The sequence below is a fragment of the Urtica dioica genome, chromosome 12, assembly GCF_054948205.1.
Source record: "Urtica dioica subsp. dioica isolate 48M chromosome 12, U.dioica_male_clone48M_v1_H2, whole genome shotgun sequence".
In the NCBI taxonomy this organism is placed as follows: Eukaryota; Viridiplantae; Streptophyta; class Magnoliopsida; order Rosales; family Urticaceae; genus Urtica; species Urtica dioica.
This window is the reverse complement of record NC_142767.1, coordinates 19,051,080-19,078,375: the sequence shown is the minus strand read 5'-3', so window position 1 is coordinate 19,078,375 and position 27,296 is coordinate 19,051,080. Positions and strand designations below refer to the sequence as shown.

At 34.2% G+C, this 27,296-nt stretch overlaps 2 protein-coding genes and 1 pseudogene across 2 annotated transcripts; 2 read left to right on the top strand and 1 right to left on the bottom strand.

Annotated features, from left to right (window-relative positions):
- Positions 1-1,164: 1,164 nt before the first annotated feature.
- LOC149379941 (P-loop containing nucleoside triphosphate hydrolases superfamily protein) lies at positions 1,165-3,376 on the top strand. Its single transcript, XM_089603021.1, has 9 exons — positions 1,165-1,380; positions 1,567-1,620; positions 1,728-1,755; positions 1,886-2,003; positions 2,089-2,245; positions 2,451-2,531; positions 2,602-2,709; positions 2,775-2,840; positions 2,939-3,376. Exons 1-9 carry the CDS (start codon positions 1,312-1,314, stop codon positions 2,963-2,965), a joined length of 708 nt encoding a protein of 235 aa, XP_089459147.1. The 5' UTR covers positions 1,165-1,311; the 3' UTR covers positions 2,966-3,376.
- Positions 3,377-23,457: 20,081 nt separating this feature from the next.
- LOC149379940 (pentatricopeptide repeat-containing protein At4g25270, chloroplastic pseudogene) lies at positions 23,458-25,305 on the top strand (annotated as a pseudogene).
- A 457-nt stretch (positions 25,306-25,762) lies between these two features.
- LOC149379939 (small ribosomal subunit protein eS19x-like) lies at positions 25,763-27,054 on the bottom strand. Its single transcript, XM_089603807.1, has 4 exons — positions 26,884-27,054; positions 26,530-26,620; positions 26,237-26,420; positions 25,763-26,035 (listed from the first exon to the last, which is right to left on the bottom strand). The coding sequence occupies exons 1-4, from the start codon at positions 26,965-26,967 to the stop codon at positions 25,963-25,965; spliced, it is 432 nt and encodes a 143-aa protein (XP_089459933.1). The 5' UTR covers positions 26,968-27,054; the 3' UTR covers positions 25,763-25,962.
- Positions 27,055-27,296: the final 242 nt, after the last annotated feature.

The window sequence follows — 27,296 nt, the reverse complement described above, 5'->3', positions numbered from 1 at the left end:
ATATAAGGAAACCATTCAACAAATAGTCAGCCACGTTTAAATAGTTGCTATAAATAAGGAACTTTTTGAAATTCCCTCATATAAAACTTCCGAAAATACAAAACAATTCAAAATTCAAAAATTTCAGAATTTAAAATTTTAAAAGGGCAAGGTTCGGAATAGAAAAAACATGTAATTGGGTCACGTCATCCGAGTGACTATTTACTTAATATTTACAAAACCTTGGCTATTCGGCAATTTCTAAGGTTTGAGTTTGCTATTTTGCTAATTTAAAAAAAAAACTCTATCAAATGCAATCTCAACTTCTTTTTTTTTATTATTATTATCCTGTACAAATTTCCCATTGTCGTTTGACCTCTCAGTTGGAAAATGGGCTCTCCGAAGATATGGATCCAAAAAACTCCAAAGTAACAAATAGAGTAAAAGGGCTGGGCTCAATGTGGGCCAACACTTTTGACAGCCCACAGGAAGTAGAGTTAGGGATGGCAACGGGTACGGGTAAGGCCGGGTACACCTATTCCGTTATCCGTACCCGCTATAATTTTTTACCCGTTACCCGGACCCGTTTACCCGGATTTTGAAACGGGCCGGGTAACGAGGATACCCGCCGGGTAAACGGGTTAAAAATGTTGGACCCGTTACCCGTTTACCCGGTTTAAAAAAAAGGGTAGCGGGTCGGGTAGACCCGCTTACCCGTTTATAAAATAAAAATCTATCAACAATATAAAGTTTAAAAATAATATATCATCTTTAGGTAAACATATGATTTATTATATTTTTAAAAACAATGTTTAAAATATATCATCTAAGTAGGTAAACATATGATTTATTATATTTTTAAATATTTAAAAGTTAACGGGTCGGGTCCCGGGTAACCGGGTACGGGATGGCTATTCCGTTACCCGTACCCGGACCCGTTAAAACCTTAACGGGTATTACCCATTTACCCGTTTATCTAAAAAGAACGGGTATTACCCGACCCGAATAAATCGGGTAACGGGCCGGAACGCGGGTAACGGGTCAAATTGCCATCCCTAAGTAGAGTCACATGGAAATGCCGGGCTAGAGTACACTAAGGTGGGCCCACATAACAAACTCATAATGGAATGGAATGGGAACGAGTCGTACGTCGGTACGTGGACACAGTGGGTGGTGACTGCCGTTTCAAAAACTTCCATTTGCGTTTTGAGTTCCATCATCAATACGCGATTCGCACTCGAACAATAACCAGTTCAATTATCGCCCTCAACCTGTTCGACGATTTGCCTCACTGAAACATCAAGCTCAACTCCAAACTCACTCCCTCCGAAAATGTGGAGGCGCGTGGCTTCAATCTCTTCCTTGGTCTCATCGTCCTCGAAGCCGTCTCTTATCACCAAGGTCTGTGCCGTCGAGCTTGGTTCTTTTCTGTACTCTGAGATTCGTTCCAAGATGATCCATCGGAGCTTCATTTAGCTAATAAGTCCTTGGAGAGATGTTTCATGTTCTTTTGCAATCTTTGACTTTGACCATATTTTTGTAACCTGAAATCCTGTTTCCATTTGATCATCCAAATGCTTGACCCAGGCAACATGTAGATTCGGATTATTGGAGACGTTTACATCGGAGGCAACGAAAGAGGTATCAATGTCATTTCGCATATTCTTTCAATTTGGATTTTGGTTATGGAAATCACACTCTGTTCATTACCTTTGAGTTCTAATTGGGAAAGTCGTTTCTTTTTGCAGACAGAACCATTCATTGCTTTTGTTTTAGGTAATGTTTCTAAGATTTTGGAATCTTCTATTTCAATTTTGTTGGGGATATTAAATTAAAGGCGATTGCAAGCAAGTATAGTAGGATCTTTATGTGAATAGTCATTGATTTTTTTTTCTTGTGATATAAGGCGGTCCGGGTAGTGGAAAAGGCACGCAATGCGAAAAGATCGTCGAGACTTTCGGGTTCAAGCATGTGAGCGCCGGTGATGTTCTCAGGAAGGAAATAGCTTCGAAGAGTGAATATGGGTACGATATGAGGAAGATTTTGATGCTAGGTCTTGTTATAAGTTATAATACTGCTGATTAATACATCAACCTGGAAAATTTTCAGGTCTACGATTCTAAATATCATAAGAGAAGGAAAAATAGTTCCTTCCCAAGTGACAGTGAGCTTGATCCAGAAAGAGATGGAATCGAGCGAGAATAAGAGGTTTCTCATCGATGGCTTCCCTCGGAGTGAGGAGAACCGCATAGCGTTTGAGAAGATTGTGAGTTTGAATCTGTGATTATGAAAATTGAACTTGCTTATTTTAAACTTCTTAGACTTAAAAAATATATTGAGTATAGGTTCTAATTGGAAGGTAAGGAATATCAACATTGTAAGATATGAATATAGCTGAAGTGTTTTATCTCATTGGTTTCATGGAATTACAATTCACGATATAATAAGCCTTTTTCTGGCATCCATTGCAGATGGGGACAGAACCAAATGCTGTGCTCTTCTTCGACTGTCCAGAAAAAGAGATGGTGAAACGGGTGCTAAGTCGCAATCAGGTACTTTTTGTGTCATCAATATCTTAATTGATAATTATGTAAAAAAAAAAAAATTCGACTTATGTTTCAGGGTAGGGTTGATGATAACATCGAGACGATGAAAAAACGGCTTCAAACATTCGAAGCTTTGAATCTTCCTGTGATAAACTACTACTTAGAAAAAGGGAAACTACATAAGGTAAAATCAAATTTTAATTAACTACTATGGCATGCCCTTGGGAATTTACTCATAGAATTGTGCAGATCAGTGCCGTGGGAAATGTAGATGAAATATTCGAGCAAGTTCGGCCAATTTTTGCATCGTGCGAGGTAAAATTTCTTTCTTTCTTTCAGGCAGCTTTTCGAGGAACGGTTTTCTGTTAGTATCCAAAGCATTTTGGATTGCTGATTTATGTTATATTTTATAGGTTGTTCGAAATCCGGTGAAGGCATAGATATAACTCCGAGTCGTTGGAATTGAAGAAGAAAATTGGCTGGGAAGCGTATGATGGTTTCGGTATAGACTTGAGCCTCCTCCGGAGAAGTCTGCCTACAGATTAGTAGGCAAGCAACAATCTTCTCAGTATGGCAATATTGTAAAGTATATATAATCTATATACAATATAGATATATGTTTTTATTTTTATTTTTTAAATATAGATATGAAGCAAAGGACATTAATATATGCATAAAGTCAGGTATTATCTAAGAGTTAGAGATCTCGGGTTCTAGTATCTCTGACAAGTATCTACCCAACAATTATTGTTAGTATTTTTGATTCCCCAAAAACTATGCGGTTTGAATCATGAAAATTCTTCGAGTTCAATCCCGCCATTGTAGAGAGTGTTTAAAGGAATTTCTTACCATTTAAATGTAGGTGTAAGAATGAAAAAGTAAATTAAAAAAAAAAAAAAAATTCAGGAAGCTTCCGTTTACTTCATTTTTAAGATAACGGCTGTGTCAATTATAAGCAAAAGTGGCATAAAACGAGTAAAAATCTCGTTTTTTATGTTCATTTTATTTTATGTTCCTCCACTAAACTTATAGATGTACATGTGGTAGCTGGTAATTTTTATGGGTTGCAAAAATATATGTTTTTTTTTCAACTTTATCATAAATCATGTAATTTTAACCAATAGCGCCAATTACATTTCCACTGTTATTATATCTTGTAATCTTGACCAATAATATCACATTTGAAAAAAAAAAAAATTACATGCCTTAAAGCCTCTCTAACGTGGGATATTCAAAATCGATAAGCATATGATATCATATTTAGACTTCTGAAAGTAAAATACACTGAATTGGCTGTTCTTCGTGCCAATCAAAATCATGAAATAAAATAATACCGATATAGCGTCCGTCAAATGTGTTCCTCATAGGCCGAGCCAATTGTCTCCCATGATCATGGAATGATCAACTTCCCACAGGCTGTTTATATATTAAACTGCCAGACCATTTTATTTTGATCTGTTCAAAGTCAAACTTCAAAGTCTTTTTTTAATTTGAATATTATTTTATCTTACTTGTAAGTTGTAAGTTGTAAGTTGTAAGTTGTAATGTTCCCAGTTTCCAATGCACCGACCTTCCAAAGTTGAACTAGAAAATATTAGTTCAATAGTAAATAATTATACATTCTCTCTTGTAACCAAAAAAAAAAAAAAAAAAAAAAATTGTACATGCGATGCACGTCCCGTACATTGACCAAATTTAATCTATAAATTCACAACATTCGTACACGACAAAACACACACCGAAAAAATTCACAAAATGGCGAGATCAAAGCTCTCCTGGTCGTTGATCTTCCTGGCGCTCTACGTGGCGGCTTCGGCGACCGTCGATTCAGCCGCCGCTCAGAGCTTAGAAGATAGACTCAACGAAGCGGCGAAGAAAGCGGCGGAGGATAGCCAGAAAGCGGCGGACCAGCAGTTCGATGAATGGAAAGCGTCGCACCCGGGAATAACCCCCGAATGTGCTAACGAGTACAATCGTACGGTCACCAATTACCTGAGCTCAATGTTCGACGATATGCTCTCGCCGACTTACAACTCTTCCGTCAACACCACCGCCGCCTTGGAGGAATACGTCGCCGAGGCCGAGAAGAATTTGACCACCTGCGTTCAAAAAGCCGGTGGTTCTTTCAGTTCCGCCGCCGTGTTTGGATTTAATAACGTCTTCGCTCTTGTTGCTTTCGTTGCCCTTCTATTTCTGTTTGTTTGATTTTTTTTGGCCCTCGTTGATTGGGTTTCCGAATTGTGAGTTTGAGTTTGATCATTGTCGTTTGAGATTTTTGGAGAAGATATTCCAGGTTTGTCCATATATATTTTGTATCCACTTGCTATCTAGCTATATATGAAACTGTTAAAAATTTCTAAATAATTTAATTTTTAGTAAATATCAACATAAATTTATTTTAGCTGAGTATATTTCTAATAAATATGTGTAAATAACATTGGTTACGTCGTATTTTTGGTTATTTACGAAACATTTATAGTTATTTGCGAAAAATTTATAAAAAATTAGTTAAAATACAAATGTTTATATTTTTGTGCCTTATATATAGCTAATATTTTTATTTTTTGTTCTTGATGATGTAGTAGCATGACTTACAATTACCGTACAGAAACAATAGGAAAAATAATATGACGAAAATGTTATATGATAATTTATAAGTATCATAATGTTCATGTAGAAATGCATTCCTTATAATTACGTGGAAGTAAATGAAATTATACACCGTAAACAATATTAAATTAGCTCGACTTAGTAAACAATTTTCAATAATTAAGTGAGACTGAGTGGTAGGAAATATGTTGGAAAATATAATTTTTTATAGCAATTTCATAAGATGGATTATTCAGTATCATTTGTTCAACTATTTTCTTGCAGTTTAATCTTATTTTCTTCTTCTTTCGAATATTTACTTTTGGAGTTCATGCCAGGATACTAGATTTTAATAGTACTTTTAAGTTTTAGAATGAGTCTCCTATTTATTTATCACCCAACTTATTCTACCGCGATACTCAAATATCTAAATACTGACTATATATTATAGTGCTTGATAATGATTGGTGACACTAAATTTACAAAATAAATAGGAATACAGTATTACAATTTTTAGTTGAGCACATCAATATTAGTATCGATCTAAATGTTATAACTTGTGCACATATAAGTGACTATGCCGAAAATATTCAATAAAACAGTGACAGCTATGCTGATTGAGTAGTTTTATTTTCATATTAAAGGTATACTTATTTTTTTATGCATAATATTTTTTATATCAAGATACTTGCATAAATAATCTTAAAAACTTTTATTTTTTGGCTTATAAATAACCTCATAATAATGTACGTAATAACATTTTTTTTACAATCTTATTAATGACGTTATATTTTAAACAATGCTATCTAAAAATTTCCAGTAATATTCTGATTAACATGTAACGCTTAAAAAAGTAGGACGATAAATTATTGTTTCATAAAAAATAAAAATAAAAAGTAGCACGAAAATAAGGTCAACAGTTTAGACAGGATTTTATTTTCCAATAAATAACTATATTTAAGCATAGCCCGGGGTCAAGTTGCGTAGCCCGGGGCAGTATGAACGTATCGTATGGCCTCCTGTTGCATGGGTAGAACCGATCCCCCGAGCGGACGATACTGCTCGGTCTTTTGGGATGGCATCACAAAAAGGAGGGCCGAGGATTTTCTTGATCTACCAAATTAGACACGCCAAAGACACCTTCCCTTGGTGCCTATGACTCTTTGCCTTTGTGCCATGAATTCTTTTTGCGGATCTTGTTTGTAGAGTTTTGGCGATTTGGCCTACTTGACTTTTTCATAGAGCACAAAGACTTCTTAAGACCAATTTCACCCGATAACACCATTTTCTACTCTATTTTACAGTACATGTCACATCAAACACTACCTCATCTCCAACCGAACTCTATTTTTTACACCAAATTGAAATATTAATTTTATATTCAACTTTCTCTTATTTATTTATATACCCTTATATTTATTTAATATCTTTCAATTATACCACTTATTCATTATTTAATAATGAAGTATTACTCCATAAAATTATTCAAAATACAAATTAACACAAAGTAAACTTAATATTTAAAAAACACAAAATAAAATACAGAACAAATAACATAAAATAAAAAAAAAGTACAATTACACATCCGAATTAGAATATCCCTCCCACAAATGGTCGATCAATGCATTTCGAAGCGCGATATGTGCATCTCTGTCTCTTATTTTTTTGTAGCGAGTGAAAAACTCTTGAAATCGTGTATCATCATTCTCCTCTAATTCAACCCCCAATTGTGGCGTTTCTCTGTTAACTTCAATGGGCACGCTAAGATCACGCTCATCCTCTATTATCATGTTATGCATAATTATGCACGTAGTCATTATATCTTTTAAGACATCTTTTCTCCAAAATCGTGATGGTCCCGCCACAATTGCAACCCGTTCTTGGAGAATCTTTTCTCCAAAATCGTGATGGTCCCGCCACAATTGCAAACCGTTCTTGGAGAACTCCAAATGCACGTTCTACATCTTTTCTATAGGATTCTTGCCTCAAGTTTACATGGAGATTTCTCAAGACCCTATCATTGGTATATACCAATCATCTGATAGTTTTTGGAGCCGTGTTGAAAACAGCTACAACAATGCAAAAAAACCAACTTCGGAGATGCGTTCAAAGCGATCAATTCAGTCCCGAATCCAAGTAATTGAGAAAGCAACAAGGAAAATGCATGCATGCATTCGGCAAATTGAGAATAGACACCCGAGCGGTGCTTCAACTGAAGATATTGTGAGTATTTTAGCTATTTTTATCTTTTTTTTTTTAAAATATTATGTTATTGTAATTGGTTATATATCGACTTGCAGATGGATCAAGCTAAAGTGTTGCTTGCAGATGATGAAAAATTCAAGAAAGGTTGGAAGTTTGATCATGTGTGGAACGTCATCAAGAATTTTGAAAAATTTCAAGACGGAGCCTCAAGTGCGAGACAAACATCTCGAGGTTCGTGTTCCTTTTCGGAGTCCGAACAACAAACTCCTGAGTCGGTTAGACAACCATCTCCTTCTGAGCGACCGATTGGAGTGAAAAAAGCCAAACTAAAAATGAAAACGGATGACAAAGTAGCTTCCTCCATCAGCAAGCTTGATGAAGGAAATAAACTACTTCTTGAGCAGATGAAGAAGTCGGGTGATATGAGGGAACGCCTCTTAGAAAGTATAGATAATGCTAATAATTTGAAAACAATTAGAGAAGAAAATAAAATAATGAAAATGAATTTAAATAAAATATCAGATCCTCAGGTTCGTGCATTTTGGGAAGCTGAACAAGCCAAAGTTTTACAAAAGAGAGCCGAACAACAACAATCTCAAACACCATTTTCCAATTCTGATTCATATTCACAATATTTCACCGGTCTTGGAGGATCCGACGCTAATCTTCCCGATTATTAGTTTATGTATTGTAATTTTATTTTCAATTTTATTTTGTTGTTTTGTGTTTTTTTTAAATGTCTTTTTTTTTTCATTTCAATGTCGTTGTAGTGTTATTTTTTTCGGTATTAATATTAATGTCATTTTAGTTTTTCACAAACTCCAAATGTCAATGTTGTATTTTAAAGTATTGTGGTTTTTGAAAATATTTAATATATAAAAATAATTTTTTAGATAAATATGATATAATTTTATAAAACAATGACAATTGAGTAAATAATAAATTTTGCAAGGACTAAATAACAAATAAAAATTGTTTTTAGCGTGGTGAGCAGTACTGCACCAAATATGGCGCAGCACAATATATAAACTTCACTTCACGCCATTTTGAAGTGGTGTTTGACGTTCGGTTGTAGTCATTCATCACTCCAAATCAGTGTTTTGGCGTTCGGTTGGGCATGCTCTAAGTGTTTTTCTGGGGCCAATATTTTGACTTCGTGGACCCGTCCCAATATTTTGACTTCGTGGACCCGTCCCAATATTTTTTAGTGTTAAATTTAGTCCGACTTAAGTTTGTGGTTTTTGCCTTATTCTAAGAGCTGTTCTCATGTATTTATGGGTATTTTACAGTAATTCTAATGGAAAGCTCCGTGCAATTTCAAAAAGAAGCTGGGAATCATACAAGTATTACCAAATAATTTGTTGTTCTACCACAAAAATTCATCACAATTAGCAACAACAAACAGATATCTTGAAAATACAACCTTCGCTTTACGTTCATAACATTTATCATATCAACGCACTTAAACCAGTGCCGTAAGAGCAAAAAGCTTAACCAAATCAATGCCTTTAGAAAACATTTAATGTGCATACAAACATACCCATACGACCATCGATTGATATCAACTAATAGTTATTGACTAATTAACCTTTATAAATGACAATTAACCACAAATTCTGAACAACACTTAACCAAATCACTGGAAAACCTTAAGCAACTAAAAGCCAGAGACCCAAAACCATTTATTTTTAAAATGAAAACACTAACAAGAACTTTCTGATAGCATGGCTATCTATGATTTTTGAGAGAACAAAACACAAATCTAACAAAGTTTGTATATGTTTTAATCTAAAAAGAATACGATAAACAGTAATGTTAAAAAAATCATGACTCCGTTTAATCATAGACTACAAACACTGATTTTAATTTGAATTTGTACCTTTCTTAAGCTTTCTCAAAATATTTAGCGTGTTTTCGAATGATAGGGATTCGAATTTTAAAATTAGAGTCGGACGTGTGCTTATGTCTTTCAGATTTTAAACAGAAAAAGTATGATAGAATAAGCAGCAAACGACAAAAATGTAGATAATATATAATATATAAGATTGAAATTTTAAAATAATAACTATAACATATAATCAGAAATAAAATACAAAATTGATCCTATTTAGCTAAATATTATTATTTAATGTAATTATAAACTTCTATTATAATTTCATGTAACTATAAATTTTTAGATTAATAATGAAATTTGATATCCATTCATAACATTCTCTCCATTTATCTCCATGAAATTTCAATCTAGTTGGGGGTTCAAAATCTGAATTGGAGGTTTTCGTTAAGGGTTTAAAATCTGAATTGGGGATTTCTTTTAGGGTTCGAAATCATTATCAAGATCGTCACTCCGAATAACAAATTCGTTAGTTTCACATGTTTGCCTATATCTTTCTTTTGAATGTCTTCTTTTTATTATTGTTGAAACCCACTGTTGCTTTTTATTCAAAATAATATATCTCTTCTTGGTTATGTGAAAAATCTGAGATGTTAGAATGAATTTATGATTCACGAATCGTATGGAAATAAATGTTTTTCTGGCTTGAATTCAAGAAATGATATATCTCTGCTTGGTCTGTCTTTCAACCGCTGCCCGTTTCAGTCTCTCTTTCACCGTCACCGTTCTCAATTCGCACTGCCGTCGTTCTCCTTTCGCACCGCCGTCGTTCTCATTCTCGTTTTTTTGGTGGGTGTGGGTTCTCCAAATTTGTACAATAAAGTTTCTTCACTGTATATTTTTTCCTTATACTAAGTTGGGATATGTGGAGAATATAAATTGACAACTTCGTTTAAATAGGCTTCAGTTTTGGAGATGTATAAAATATAAATAGACTACTAATGCTTAACAGTATTATGTAGGCTTACAGGATGATTTTTTTCACTAATAACTTGCAATATAATTGACAGATTTCAAATGGATTCTAATTATTTCAGACGATTGAGGCATTAGTTTGTAATCGCGATTGGCTTTATGGTAATTGAGTTATTTTAATTTTATTTTATCATTTTAGTTATATAAGTCTTGGAATTAATTTTTATTCTGGTATATTCAACTAATTATAAAATTTTATGTAGAATCGAATAGAGAATCCGATGATTTCATAAAAGACGTTTTGAAATTTAAGTTACATGACGAGAATGTACAATCCAAAGGTTCAAGTATTCGTATTGGCTAAAACTAATCATCTGTCTTTTTTTTAATTTGTTTTTGTGAAGGATGATTGTATTTTGAAGTCTTGTTTTCCTATAACTACTATTTTTTAGATATTTTTATTTTGTTAAGACTATTTTTTTTTCTTCTCTTATGACTATGTTTTAGATAATTTAATCACAATTAATTGAGTCCGAATGTCCAAACTCGATTAAATAAATGGTCCATTAGGAAAATAGTCAACTTAAACGTATGACATTGCTAAATAGCACACGTTTGGTAAATCTTAGGTAAATAGCAATTTTCATGTATTTACAGATGTAAATCTTAGATAAATAGTCACCTCCATATATTAGGTGACGTCATTATTTACGGCTATTTACCTAAGATTTACCTAACGTTGACTATTTAGCAATGTTAAACATTTAAGTTGACTATTTTTCTAATTTTCTGTTCAATAAACCATTTAACACGACTATGAAATGGTTTACTTTAAAGGATCTGTAAAAAAAATGTCGAATTTGGATCTAAACTTCAAACACGATTAATAAATAGTAGGATTTGGTTCTAACAACGATTTCGTAAAGACGATTAACACGAACCGGTAACGACATGAACACAAAATTTCCATTTTTAGATGATTTGTCTTGAAATTACCAAAAAAAAAATTACGCAAAGTGCCTTCGAAAACGTTTGCAATTTATATGACATATGATAAAAATTGAGATATTTACTAGAATTCAATTTAGTGAATATCGCCTACATTTGAAAGGACTTTATCTTGTGAAAATAAATTCACTAATATGTCAAACGCGATATACAATGAGTTTACACTCAATGTCATTCTCGCTAGTTATTACTTATTTGACATGCGTCTACTTTAGTGGCTGCAACTTAGCGAGTCCATGGTGCTCTCACTTTCAACATAAAATCTCTTTAGAGACTTCTTTCCGTTCTAAAAACACTCAACCTTTGATTCCAATATGCTCAAAAACCCCGTATAGAAGAATCATATCGGAGTAACAATACACACCCATCATGAGGGGTAAGAACAAAAGTCGTTCTAAGCTCTCAACAATAATATATATATATATATATATATATATATATATATATATATATATTTGCTCAAAATGTGAAATAAAATCTCCCAAATAGAATATTTGAAATAATAAACGTTGAACGAGCATGAAATGAGCTTTATATAAATTACTAGGTCAAAATCTTCAAGTAATCAAATTCGCCAATTCGATTTCATATCGGATTAGAAATGACAATTTGAAAATCTGCAAATGTTTCAATAAAAAAAACTATGAAAAATGGTCTAATTCAATTTGAATCAATTGACACACATGTACTTTACCTATCGAAAGTGATATATAAATATTGAACATACGTGTTTTTATTAATACACTGATCGAATGAGGACAAAAATAAACGCAAATAGTTTTATTAAAATTCAAAATATTTTTAAACAATCTTAGATTTTCCGCACGCGTACGTAGCCAAGATCAATGAGTGAATTTGGTTTTCAGTGTCATATTCATGTAAATGACAAGGCCAATACAATAAGAAATGTTTATGTTAAATGTCGTTTTCCTCTTAATTTTTCGAAACGTAATGAATGGACTTAGTTTTATCCAAATGACACTAAATAATAGCATAAGAGTTTAAATGAAAATTAGGTGTAAAAAATATAAATTTTCTGACTCGGCCGGCCAATATTAGTCAAAGCGCAAAATAAAACCAAGTCAATCTTCACGTTTGTCGCTGCTATCTGATACGCCGCCAATATTAAACAATAAACGAACTAGACAATAATATTATTTTGCAAACAATAGACTAAATAAAGTCTTTCCATTACATAAAAACTTAATCATCGTGATTAGCATTATCCTGAAACAAAAAATAAAAGGCAAAATATGTCGACTTTCCATAGTTTTCAATATTCAAATATATATACATACATGTTAACCAAAAAAGTAAAATATACTCTACATGAGATATGGTCAACTTTTCCACACCTGGTCCAAATAATAATAATAATTACAACTTGTATATATTTTATAAGCCATAGACACGCGTACACGGTACATAGCTCTGAAATTCCTAATGATCATCTTCAAGCTCGCTATAAATAATCCATAACTCATCTGCGTATATTCTCAAAAACTTTTATATCTACACACACTCTCTATCTATCTCTCTCTTGAAATGGCTAGAAAAAGTTCATTAATAAACATCGTTGGAGTCGTGTTCGTCGTAATTGCATGCATGGCTGTGATGGCCAATTCAGCTCCACGTAGTAGTGGCCGGGCAATCCCTAAGCCGACCAAAGATATAGTCGACGGCGATGTTGTCACAGCCGATGAGCAATACGTCTCGAAGAAAAAGACAATCCCGAAGATTTCGAAGAACAATGACGTGGATTGTTCGCGTCAATTCAACTCAAGCATTGACACGCTCGAGAGCTCGCTCATCGCCAACAACCGTACGACCACTCGTCCCGACCAGAATTTGACGGCTTACATCGATGATTGGGTGGCCAAAGCCGAGAAAGATAGGGAGACTTGTCTCAGCTCTAATAACCAATCCAAGGCTACCCAGTTTTCTCTTCCTTCTTACCTGCAATTTGTTCTTCTTCTTTTGCCTGCCCTTAGTTTCTATGTTTGATATATTAATTAACCAGTCTATTATTGGACACAAGTTTGGGTTTGATGAAATTTTTGTTGTTCTTGTGGAATATATAAGCATTTGCAAATACAATCAATAAAATAAGCAGCTTACATTATTGCCGAGAGAGAGGGTTATTAGTTGAGATAATATTAAACACTTTATGCTTGAACAGTCTTTCATTTATGTACTAGTTGGCCCCCCAGCGCCATGGCATGTGTTCGTTTTTTTCAATTGTTTTTTTGCAAATAATTTAAAAAAAAAAACATTTTATGCCTAATATATTATAGAAATGTTGTGAGATCTATTTTATTGAAGTTCTAAATTTAATAAGTTATTTTAAAATCACCTTCAAATATAACTTGAAATGGCACTTCATTCTTAGTTAAAAGTATATTTAGCTATATATTGTTGCATACTAATTTGTTTTATTTATTTATTTATTTATTTATAATATAGGGAGATTTCAGTTAGTTTTGTGTTTATATTCAGAGACAAAGTCAGGAATCTACTATCCAGACTAAGGGAGCTAATATATGCAAAATAAAAGTTCAGATTGGCTGATTTGTAAATTTATAAAGTAAAAAAATGAAAAAAGTGCAATTTTTTTTTAAACTACAGTTTTGAGGATGCGTTAAGCCAGGAGTCTTGGTAGCATTGCTTTAAATGAGATGATTGTTTGAAAATAAACACAATAACCCTAATAATTTTTTGGGAGAGGTAGCTAAGTATGTGGTCTAATCCACTTATCTCTTTTAAATTACTGGTTATGTATCAGTTAATTAAAAAATGTAGCTCATCAGACTAAACAATAATACGCTATTCTACAAGTATTTTTGTAGTAAATTAATTAAATTAACTATCTTAATAATTTTAATTTATTAATTAGAATTGGAGAATTATCGGGCGTGAACTACGAGAATCAAAAGGTGAAGTATTGAATTAAATAAATTTGTATAAGAATTTTTTTAAATGCAATCATCAAATAGAAAGAAAAAAAAAATCTCTATCCAAATCGTAGGTTGAATATACTATTATGATAGTTTAGGATAATATAATTCAAAGAATCATAAAAAATCGCATAAAATACATAGAATATTGTTACAAACCAAAAATTCCAAATCCATGAGAGAATCTCGAGGGGAAGGACGACAATAAGGAAGCTCTATCCGAATGTTAAATTAAATTTACTATTCATTTTAATATACTAATAAACCTATATGAACTAAAAGAATAAAAAACAGAATTTGTAACAAAAAAATTGTAATTGAATAATTTGAATTGGTTAAAGAATGAAAATGCAAAAAATTCTTTTCATTTCAAAAACAAAATTATTATTAGAAGAGATAGACAGTATGCATATTAACAATTAAATATTATATTCCAATTATTTTCATTAATTTACATATAAAACGTACACAAATAATGTTACATACAATAATAATGAATGTACAATATATATGCATGAATACGGAGTGATATGTTGGAAATATTGGCTTTTAAGAGTATGAAAACCAATTGATTGCTCATTTTGCGAAACAAATTTGAGTATGGCACTCGTCGAAACTGTCAGATTAAATCATATTATTATTCATCATAGTAAGGGCGTAAGATAAATTATTTATTTTTTAAAAATTGAGCTAAGAATTAAAAGTTGATGTTCAAAGTGGTGAAATAGACCGCAATTTTGAGAAGAAAAATGAATATGTTGTGATGAAGAACGACCTCTGTTCTTTACATATTATAAGAGAGATTCCAAACACAACTCTTTATTTAGGTTATTAATAAAATTTTATAGCGAAAAAATGCACGTAGCCCTCACATTGAAAATGAACAACTATAAATTGTGTGCGTTATATTATTCTTTGAAATTTGATTATTTTTTGCGTAAGTCGAAATTTGGGGCTCAACACCTAATGGTTGGTTTAAAATATACCTATGAAAAACATAAGAAAGGGAAAGATAGAGGGAGATGGAGAGAAAATGTGGGTGTGAGAGCTAAAAGAGAGAAAAAACATATTAAATAACTTTGAGAGAAAAAGTTATTATAAAAATTAAGAAAACTTGAGTTTGTAGTTTTTCGAATCTCGGATTATTTTTGTAAGTGGAACTATAGGACATTGAATATTGTTTGAACTTAGATGAAAATATATATATTATTTTATTATTTTTATTTTCAATAATTATTTATCTAAAATTTAGATTCACGTAGACTATATATTACTACGCTAATACATGTCTCTGTAAGTATCCGATCTCCAACTGTTACATATTGATTTTCGCAAGTATTCAAAAAAAATTATGTCATCAATTTGATCATAACAAAAATTCAATAATTCCCGGATATGTCTTAACGTGTAGCTAATCGACAAGTGACTGAGTTTTTTCACATTATATTCATGTAAAACACGTTGTCATTCGTCAACACAGTGAAAAATATTCATATTAATAACTGCATTATTTTTTCTCTCAATCCGTCAAAACTTGGAACGAATCATAATGGAAGAGAAATTTTAACTTAGCGTATCAAATTAACAAAATAAAAGTAAAGATGACCCTATAATTTAAATAAGGTGGCAAAAATAATAGATTATCCGGCTCGGTCACTAGTGCACTATAAATCAAAGTCAATCCTGACGTTGTCGCTGCTATTTGACCGGCCGCCTTATTAAACAATACCAAATAAACAAACAGTATTTTTTTTTTTTTTTAGGGAGGGCTTTATAAGTAACCAATAATACAAGATCGGATATTTACAAATATGGGGGGCTGGACAAATATAAGTACATATTTCTAGAACCACACAAACACACCCCATAAATAATTAAATGTGGGCATTGCGCCCGCCGGGATTCGATCCCGCGTCCTCTCATTGGGAGGAGAGTGGTGTTACCACTTGGCACAAGCAAGCTTGGGTAAACAAACAGTATTCTGTTGCAAACAATCGATGAAATAAAGACTTCCATTGCCTGAAAACTTAATTATATGAGTTTACTCTTTCATAGTAGTATTATCAATTGAACTTAATTATAACTCTTGAGAGATGATAGATAACTTTTTATGCGCAAAAACATGTACGTTTGAAATATAAAAGATCAAAGATCCGGATAGAATAATAGTCTAGAGTTGTGAAAAAAAAAACGTTGTATGATAGCCCATTAGACTACTAATGTAGTGTCTACCGGCGAAGTCTTAGATTGGATAGGAAAAATTCAATTGTTAGTTGTGCAAAGGGTGGAAGAGAGATACTTTGTATACAGACTCATGAAACTTTATAAGTACTCTGGCATGCAATCAATTTAGTTTTTATTTAGTATATATAAATTAAAAATAAATTTTGACTTTAACCTCTATTCAAGAACATAATAATACGTACTCAAGTGATTTATAGGGAAAATCGAATATGGTAAGATTTAAATAAAAAAGAAATAAAACATATGTATTTCCCTAAACCAAAAGGCAATATATGTTTTCTCAAGAAAAAGAAAAGAAAAAAGGCAAAATATGTAAACTTATCATCATTTTTCTAGTACTCAATTATACATATATAACCATAAAAATAACAAAAAATTAGGTAACTGGCACTGAAACGTTTGGAATCGTTATATAGTTAACATTTCGTAAATCTTAAGTAAATAGCTATAAAGATTACATGATATTCTTGATTTGCTTTTTTTATTGAAATAAAAGTGTGTGGTAAACGTGACTATTTACCTAAAAGTTACGAAACGTAAGTTATATAGCAATGTGAAATTGTAAATATGGCTATATAGTTAATAGACCCAAAAAATAATAAAATATAGTTGTACAAGACATGGTCAACTTTTCCACGCTCGGGTCAAATAATAATAATAAATTACAACTAGTATTTATATAAAATATGAAGAAAAAAAAAAAAAAAAAAAGATACGGACTACCTTCGAGATAGCTATAAATAAATCAATAACTCATCTACATATTCTCCAGAACTACTCTCTCTCTCTCTCTGTCTCACAAAATGGCTAGAAAAAACTCATTAAACATCGTTGGAGTCGTGTTCGTCGTAATTGCATGCATGGCTGTGATGGCCAATTCAGCTCCACGTAGTAGTGGCCGGGCAATCCCTAAGCCGACCAAAGATATAGTCGACGGTGATGTTGTCACAGCCGATGAGCAATACGTCTCGAGGAAAAAGACAATCCGCAAGATTTCGAAGAATAATGACGTGGATTGTTCGCGTCAATTTAACTCAAGCATTGACACGCTCGAGAGCTCGCTCATCGCCAACAACCGTACGACCACTCGTCCCGACCAGAATTTGACGGCTTACATCGATGATTGGGTGGCCAAAGCCGAGAAAGATAGGGAGACTTGTCTCAGCTCTAATAACCAATCCAAGGCTACCCAGTTTTCTCTTCCTTGTTACCTGCAATTTGTTCTTCTTCTTTTGCCTGCCCTTAGTTTCTATGTTTGATATATTAATTTACTAGTCTATTATTGGACGCAAGTTTGGGTTTGATGAAATTACTGTTATTCTTGTGGAAAATATAAGCATTTGCAAATACAATCAATAATAAAATAAGGAGCTTGTTATCATTACCGACAGAGATCATATGGTTTAGTTGAAATAATGTTAAGCACTTTATGCATAAAAAGGAAAAAGAACCAGTGGCTATATTCATTCATGCATACAGCTCATGCCATTCCACTCACATAACCAATAAATTAATAATATGCAGACCAAGTGCGTCCATATATTTTGACGTTGACTATGATTAGAACAAGATATAATAGAAGAAATAATTGAAAGGGCATGTGATGTTGTTCTTATACATTTATTGTTAGAGAATAGAAAGTAATAAAGGTTATGGTTAAGTTAAGTACAAAATTAAAGGTGAAAATGGCAACAATAGGGGTTATAAATAGATGAATTTTAAAAATAACGGCTAAATCCTAAAGTTCTAGGATGCTAATTTGATTTTTAAACTCGGACTAATTTTTCATGGCTGTTTCTGGATCTAAAAATTATTGATGAAGTCGACCAAACTCTAGAACACAATGGCGACAGAGAATGTATGAGACGATATATGAAATAGATGGAGATTGAAGAAAACGGAGGCAAGATGACAAATTTTAGCTTTAGATGAAATGAATATCTAAATTAACATAGGTAAACGATTAAATACATACAAAAATTTGTATTCTTGAAGTTAAAATAAGGCGAAATTGATTCAACACTTATATGTATTTTTTTTTCTATCAAATTTTATACATGCTTAAAATGTGTGCCATCTAATCAATTTCTAAGGAAGCTATATTTTCTTATAAGAAATGGGGGAGATGGCACACCGTTATATTTCTGCGCGAGCTGGATCAAGATCACGACATGAGTGTGTTGTACAGTGATAGTCAGATTATCATTCACTTGGCAAAGAATCCGGTGTATCATGTTCGAACGAAGCATATACAGCTGGGATACCACTTCATCAGATCGACATTGGAAAATAGAGTGTTAGTGCTTGAGAAGATTGCTGGAAGTCAAAATCCAACTAACATGTTGATGAAGTCAGTACCATATGACAAACATAAGTTGTGCTCGATTTCAGTTGGACTCCTTGCTTGAGGATCGGAGTCCCCGCTGTAGATGGAGACATGTGATGAGATTAATCTTCAAGTGGGAGATTGTTAGAGGTGTGGAGCCTAATCGGCGCTGAGATGACGAACTGACAACTGAAGACCTTACGACGATGATTTGGGGATCGACCTGCGCTCAGGTCTACGTGGGGTTCGGAAAAAGGGTGGTAAACCACTTTCCCAAGGGTCGTAGGGAGCAGAGCTTCCTAGCCAAAAATTATCTTGAAAGGGTTATAAGTTAAAGGTATTTTGGGAATACCAAGCTTGTCTATTAGTTAAAGGGCCATTAGTTAAGGGTTATTATCTTGAGAACGAGATCACAAATGAAATGAATGTCCACTTTGATGTGCTTTGTGATCTATGCATTTTAGACTGAATTGGACGTCAAAGAGCTTGCACCTTGTTTATCGCACCATATCACAACAGTTAGAGAAGAAACATGGGCGACTAGTTCAGCTATTGGATCTAAATGGACTTCAGAGACAATGCCCAGTACTCCAACTCAGTGCTTGAGCATGAGATTATTTTTTGCTTGCAAGAAGACCAAATGGCAAAGTTGCCTCCAAACAACACGACATAGCCTAATGCAAACCTTTAGTTGTCAAGGCAAGTAGCCTTGTCTGCATCAGAGTAGGCCTCGATGAGTAGACATCAGAGGGACTGAAAGACATGTTGTAATAGTGTATCATGAACATATTTAAACATCCGCTTATAGGCTTTGCAATGAGTAGAGTTCGTAAATTACAAATATTGGTTGAGCTTGTTGACTGCAAAAGTTATGTCTGTTCTAGTGAGCGACGAGACTTCTATACACAGTAGGAGAGTCACAACCAGGGCTTCCATCGACAGCAACAAGTTGGAGGAAATCATTGGAGTATGGCATGGCTTGTAGTCAGTCATCTTGGCTCTGGCAAGTAGAGCTTGAACACACTTTTTTTTTAGTGAGTCAGATACCAGACGAGTCAGGTTGAGACTCAAAGCCAAGAAAATGGCTAGTACACCCTAAAGAGCCAAAGTGACTTGAATTGAGGGCAAAGACACTATTGAGATCACCGATGACCGAACGGATTTGAGCATTGTCATTGCAAGGGATAAATATATCATCTGCATTGACAAGTAGAATTCGACTAACACCAGCTTTGTGGTAGTAAAAGAGTTACGTATCAGTTTTGTTGTTCTGAAAAACCCTAAGAGAGCAAGTAGTTTATGCTTGTCGTACCAGGCTTTTGGAGTCTGTTTTGATCCATAGAGAAAGCCTTGAGAAGCTTACATACATGGGTTGGCTTGGATTGATCAACAAAGCCACATGGTTGAATGCACACTGTTTCATGTAGAACACCATTCATAAAAAATCATTCTTGACATCAATTTATTGAATATTCAGCTATTGGACACATCTAGAGTAAGGATAACTCTTAACAAAATTTTTGATGACAAGGTTAAATGTCTCAAATAATCAATGCCCTCAGTCTGTTGTAAACTTAAGAGAACCTTGAACTTGTGCACAAAGCCATCAGGCATCATACTTGTACTTGACTCTGAAAACCCATCTACTATAGACATGTGTGGAGACGAAGAATCAGAGGCAAGATGTGATTATGAGCCAATTCATGTACCTACTCAGTCATGCTTGATGCCATTTAGGATCAATGGCAGCAGTGACAATGGTAGGTTCTTCTGTAAAGCACTAGGAGTTTGATGTAAGGTTATAAGATGAAAGATTTGGCTTTGATAGTCATCGGGTGGATGGAAGTGTTTGAGGGTCAACAATACCAATAAATTTTTTATTTACTTCGTACTTCTCCTATTTTTTTTTTCTCTTCACTATCTAATAACATTATTTTCAATGTGTCTCGGCCTCTTTTTTAATATGGTAAAAGCACTTACTTTTTATAAAATCACTTGAAACAATTATAAATAGGAGAAAAAACTATAAATGAGCTAGGTATCCTTGGAATAAAATGCGGTATGAGCGGATGAAGTATTTAAAATGAGGTATTTTGGATACAATCGTCACTTTTAATATATATATATATATATATATATATATATATATATATATATAATATTTATATGCGTGTGTGTAATTTTTTCTTGTTCTACTGAAAATAAGGGAAAATATCAAGAGAATCCCTCGTGTTTAATCGAAATGCGAGATTTATCCATTCGATTTCTAGAAATATTAGACATATCCCTTCGGTATGATATAAATGACATATAGCTCTCCTAAAAAAATGTTATATTACAAATATCATCATTTTTCGTTTATTTTTTACAAAAAAAAATAATTTGAACTCCCCAAAATACCCTTTAAGAATAAATAATTATTTACTATTTTATTAAAAAAAAATGAAAATGTCTCTTTATAAAAACAATCCTTAACTTTTTATAAAGAAATTTTTTAATTTAATTTTTTTTGTGTATAGAATAGAAAATATAAAATTATTTCATTAAGAGTATTTTGGGGAGATCAATTTCTTTTTTTTTTTGGTAAAAATAAACGAAAAATGTTATATTTGTAATATAATATTTTTTTAGGGGAGGTATATGTCGTTTATATTAAATTGAAGGGATATGTTTGATATTTTTATAAATCGAAGAGATAATTATTACATTTCGATTAAACACATGAGATATTGTTGATATTTTCCCAAATTTGAATGGGTTGCTAACTAGGATCTATCCGTTGGTATTTAAATTTTGTGCTTATAATCTTCGCCGCCTCTCCTTGTCATAACAAAATTACAGCAACTGCCACAATAGACAAAAGTAGTTGTCAGAAATTAACCTGAAAATAACACTTCAAATTGATCCAAACATAATATATATATATATATATATATATATATATATATATATATATATATATATATTATATATATATCTTCCCCACTTCTGCCACTTGCATGTTTCCGGCCCGTTGCCATGTTGGACTTGGATGAGATTACGTCCACACAATTTGGATGAGATTGCCATCTATATATATATATATATATATATATATGACTCTAAAAATGAAAATTCTCTAAAATAACTTTAAAACGATAACAATTATTAACCGATTAATAGTTTTATAATTCAAATTACTTATGAACAGTACAATTATTGAAAACTAATGAACATATAAGTAATGATGTTGGTTAATCATAATTTTTGTGTTGCTAAAAAAATTGTGTTCATAATTACAACTTATTATTTATAATTTTTTTATATCTGAGTTATTATTTAATTAAAATGATTTAAATATATATTAAAAAGTGGTAAAAAAAATGATAACTTTTACGTATGACAAATGACAACCAACAATTGCAAACCGTTCAAATTAAAATTTATCAAGCCTCCCGGAGAACGCCGGATCTTGTATATACACTACAGGAGCGAGTGCCACAAACACATAACACAACAACACAACTACTCTTAGAAGAAAAACAAATAATAATGGATAGAAACATCACGTTCCTCGCTACGATCCTCTTCCTCGTCCTCTTCGCCGGAGAATACCAGTCGCCGGTGGAAGCGAGGGGCGGCTCCGGCGCCGGAGCGAGAGGGCTTGCCGGGGTAGACCAGATAGTCCTGCAGAGGAGCATCTCGAGGTCAGCTGATAACGTGGACCGAGTGGTCAACGAAACCCACGTGAACGAGATGACCCGCCTGAGATGCGAGAGAACGTACAACGAGAGCATCGAAGCCCTCGCAACTTCGCTTCCCCATCCCAACGCCACTTCTTCTACTAATTCCACTGCGGTGGGTCCCACAAAGAACAACACGGCGTATATCGAGCAATGGACTCGCGAGGCCGAGAAGAACGAGACCGACTGTCTCACCGCTGGCCGTAATGGCGGGGCTTCAACCGTTGGATTCTCGGCGTTTTCGTATGGTCTTTGCTTTGCTTTGTACTTCGGCTTTGTTTCGCTTGCTTCGTCTGTCTTCTTTGTCTAGCTAAAGAATCATTAATCATTATTGTCCTACTTCATTTTCTGAAGATTATGTAATCTAAATTATTTTGTCATGTGTTTTTCTCTTCTTTGTCTACTGAGTCTTTTTGGTTAGCTCATTGTAATATTCTTGATGAGCCGAATAAAATGTAGCCTAAATCATTCGTGTGCGATATTTCAGTTCGTGTTTGATGAATTTTTCTTTGTTTTATTGTTTGCTACAAGTTTTGGAATGAACAATAATAATGTGGGTGAAGTAGGACACGTAGTAATGGATGGATAAGATTATTGAAACCGAGAGACGTTTTGTTTGAAAATTCTCCGCGCGATCTTTAGTCTTCGAAGTTTTGTTTTCATGGGTCATGACGAGAAATATCAGGTTTTAAAAAAAAAAACAAAAAACAAATGGTAGGGAAATATCTATTTTGATTAGTACTATTTGTATATAAGAATTGATGAAAGGTTAACTAGCACGAATATATAATAGGAAATATTTAATACACAATGATAAGCTATAATCGGAAGAAAAAAAATTGATTTAGCAGCTAGAATACATATTTTAATCATTGGGAACTAAACTATCAACAAAAAAACCAGCTTGAGATAGCCAAACAATTTTGAGGATGAAATAATTACGATTTATTTCAATATTATTTGACTAATTAAGCACATTAGAGCAACTCCAATCGCACTTTTTCCGTGTTGTTTTTACTTTTTTTTTTTTTACTGTTTTAAAATAACTGAAATATAAAAATCAGATATTTTTGGAATGTTTGAAAATTTTACAATTACAGTGAAAAACCATCTTCAAAAGATATATATTAGTGGGTTTTTACCTATACTGACTGTTAGGCCAAGCACTGGATTTACAGTTTGATCCATAATACAAAATGGGCCTGAACTTAGCGCAAGTCAATCCTATTTGAACTAGAACTCCCTCCATTTTTCTCGCTCTCCAAACGACCACAACCGGAAAATTAACGGAAACATGGTAATAATGGTGGCAATATCATCAACGCCACTGAATTCCCAAAACTCATCGATATCGACAAAGACAATCCACTGCGCCAAAAGAAAGAAAGATGTTCAACACAAACAACCCCGCCAATTCAGACCCCAAAAGCCCTCACTCCCATACCCCAAATCACGCCCAACTCCGATCATCCTCACCCCCAAACCCCGACCCGAGACCAAGCTCGAAGCCCTAGACGCCGTGGTCTCCGACCTCGAATCCTCGCTCGATAAAGGCGTTGACCTCGAATCCCACATTTTAGCCTCTCTCCTCGAGACCTGCTACTAGCTCGGCTCTGTCCACCACGGCGTTCGGACCCACCACCTCATTCCCACCGCCTTACTCCGTCGAAACGTTGCTCTCTCGTCCAAGCTCATCCGTCTCTACGTCTCTCAAGGCCTCGTCCAGATTGCGCACGAGGTGTTCGACAGAATGCCGCAGAGAACCAGATTCGCCTTCGCTTGGAATTCGCTCATATCCGGGTACGCCGAACAGTGACAGCACGAGGAAGCTCTAGCTCTGTACTTTCAGAAGGAAGAGGGAGGGATTAATCCAGACGAGTTCACTTTCCCGCGCGTTTTGAAGGCTTGCAGTGGGATCGGCTCAGTTGGGACCGGAGAGGCTGTTCATCGGAGTATTGTCCGGTTAGGCTTTTGGGATGATCCGTTTCTTCTCAATGCTCTGGTAGATACGTACGCGAAAAGCGGAGATATAGTCGGATATAGTCAAGGCCAAGAAGATCTTCAATAAGATAGGTATCGGAGACTTAGTCTCATGGAACTCAACTCTCACCGGTTACGTTCGTCACAGCCTTCTGGCTGAGGCTCTGGAGATTTTTCGCCGGATGATCAGAGAAGGCTACGAGCCCGATTCAGTCACCGTCGCAACGATAATCAGCAAAATCACAGTGCTGAGATTTGGGTTTGAAATCCATATCCGGAGAGGAACGCAACGGAGCCCTCTCGATCGCTCACTGGTCATTTTCTACTCGAACAATGGGAAGTTGAAACTTGTGTGCCGTTTGTTCGACGGAATGCCTGAGAGAGACGCGGTTTCTTGGAATTCGATCATCTCAGCTCATTCCAAAAACCTGGAAGCTTTCGTCTATTTTAATCTCATGGAGGGTGTCGCACCGGATAAGATATCCTTTGTCTCTCTGCTCTCCACGTGTGCTCATTTGGGAATGGTCGAAGAAGGAAAGAGGTGGTTCTATCTCATGAGGAAGAAATACAGAATAAGGCCGATAATGGAACACTACAGTTGTATGGTAAATCTTTTTGGAAGAGTGGGTCTGATCAGAGAGGCTAACAGGGTTGTCACCAAGGCTATGGAACGTTGAGATCGGAGACCTGGCCGCTGAGAGACTCTTCGATTTGGAGCCGGATTACGAGTACAATTTCGAGCTTTTGATGAAGATCTATAGCGACACGAATATGTCGGAAGGTGTGGAGAGAGTGAGGAAAATGATGGTTGAAAGAGGATTGATTTAAATCTTTTAGGGTGGGAAATTTAAACAACATTGAATGTAGATAAAGGTAACTAAACATTGTTGCGAGTTTAATACAAAGATAATCTTTTACAGTGAAGAGAGGTGGAATAGAATTACTGCTAGACAAAGAAACCACATGCATTGCGAACAAAAAAAAATCGTTATTTCGTTCACATTATGAAAGTTCTTTGTTAATCATGACAATACAATAGGAATGCGTAGAGTTCGTTTTGAACCTGCAAACAGTTTGGTGAAAAAATTGTCACTTATTTTCTTTCTGTGCTTCACTTACTGGTCTATGGCATTAAGGGTCATGTATCATGTATGGTACAGATAAACTGAAGAAAATTTCAGGAAATAAATCTGCACCTGTGAGAACTCAATCAGCAAGCTCATCAATAATTCCCTACATGATTCCATACCTCGTCTTTTTCTATTCATACAATCAGATAACTGTAAAGTCACTTGCAAAACTCCAAGGGTTTCTATTTCCTTGTTATCTTTCAACTAATTCACCATGTTTAGCCGTTTGTAATTTAGGAGCTTTAAAACCACACCGATGATCTTACGAGACAATTGAGAAGAAACAAGATGTTGAATTTTACGTCAAATAAACCAAACAACAAAACCAGTCGCATAATATTACCCTTGTAGGGTTATACATAATAGAATCTCATCAACCAAGTCGACATAAACAAAGAAACCAAAATTGTGAAAGAAGAAAAACCTCAAAAAAAAACTAAGATAAAATATCAATCTAATTCAAATCATTGAATTTAAGGACCAACAACGATCCTCCCGGCAACTTGATCAAGATCCCTCTGCCCACTGGAAGTGATCTTCCTTCCTCTGTTCATAGTTACAAAAAAAGTAAAACAACACAAAGATTCATAAATTCCACATCCTCATATTCACAAACAAGGGGTTTGATATCACGACACAAAAAAGATCCAAAGCACCGATACTCGAGACTCGAGACTCAACAGATAAAACCGAACAATAAACGAATTAACCGAGAAAAGAATGAAAAGAAAAAAAAAGAGCTCTTACCCTTTGGTGTCGACCTCGACGATGTTCATCCCCTGCAACTGCTGAAGAATGTGGCGAGCGATGGCACCGCTGCTCTTGCAGAAATGGGGCGGGCGACTCCCATTCCTCTTGCTTCCTCCGTACATCCTTCGGAATCCACCCACTCCGATTCCTCCTCTCAGGTAGATCTTCCTAGCCATGGAAGCTGAATACAAAAAAAAAAAATTAGAGAATCACAATACAGCAAAACTAAATAAAAGATTTTATGAACCGTGTATATATATATATATATCAGTGAATAAGAGAAACCTTACCGGCGCGGATGAAGTACCAGTCGGGATCATAAGGAGCCAACTCCTTGAATTGTGCCGTCTTCACGATGTCGGTCCATTCCGGGAGCTCGACCTAATACACAAACCGAGAAGTTAGGGTTTCTGGTCTAGAAATTACAACTCAATCAACCAAACAAGCATTAAAATGAAATTATATACATAAAAAAAGCTGATTTGGTAAACAAGAGTATCAGGTTTTGTTGAATCTACTGTAAGTCGATCCCACCGAAGCTCAATGAACTTTGAATATCAATATCGAGTAGATAAAAATAAATATAAAAAAAAGGAAGCGGAAACCCTAAATTACAGATTTCTCAGGAAGAATCAAACACACACCTTTCCGGATCGCTTGAGATGGGCGGCGTACGCCTTGACGAACTCGTGGGGAGAGACGTCTTTGACAGTCTTAGCGGTCGCCATTGTCGCCGAGGATTGCAGAATCGGAGGGGGCTGGGATTTCTTCTTCGGCGCTTTAGGGTTTTGAAAGCTATTGCTTGAGTTTGTATTTTGTATTTAAGGGCTGGAAGCGAGCCCATCAGATTTGAGCCCAATGTAAGCCCGTTTGTAATTACTAGTTTTATTGACAAAACAAATAATAATAAATCTAAATTAGATTTAAAATATTACTAATTGAAAATAAATTTATATCGAAATTATAAAAAATATACTGACTATTTCCTTTTTTTAATATTAGTAATGAAATAGAACAAGAGAGTGTGTAGATTTATTACTATTATAATATAATGAAA

Bases quoted from the DNA above. Each gene is read 5' to 3' on its own strand.
- LOC149379941 (XM_089603021.1), top strand. From the start codon at position 1,312: ATGTGGAGGCGCGTGGCTTCAATCTCTTCCTTGGTCTCATCGTCCTCG. The intron at 1,756-1,885 runs GTAATGTTTCTA...TTGTGATATAAG, and splicing joins ATTCATTGCTTTTGTTTTAG to GCGGTCCGGGTAGTGGAAAA. The intron at 2,004-2,088 runs GTACGATATGAG...GAAAATTTTCAG, and splicing joins GCTTCGAAGAGTGAATATGG to GTCTACGATTCTAAATATCA.
- LOC149379939 (XM_089603807.1), bottom strand. From the start codon at position 26,967: ATGGCGACCGCTAAGACTGTCAAAGACGTCTCTCCCCACGAGTTCGTC. The intron at 26,621-26,883 runs GTGTGTGTTTGA...TTTGTGTATTAG, and splicing joins ATCTCAAGCGATCCGGAAAG to GTCGAGCTCCCGGAATGGAC. The intron at 26,421-26,529 runs GTAAGGTTTCTC...TTTTGTATTCAG, and splicing joins CTGGTACTTCATCCGCGCCG to CTTCCATGGCTAGGAAGATC.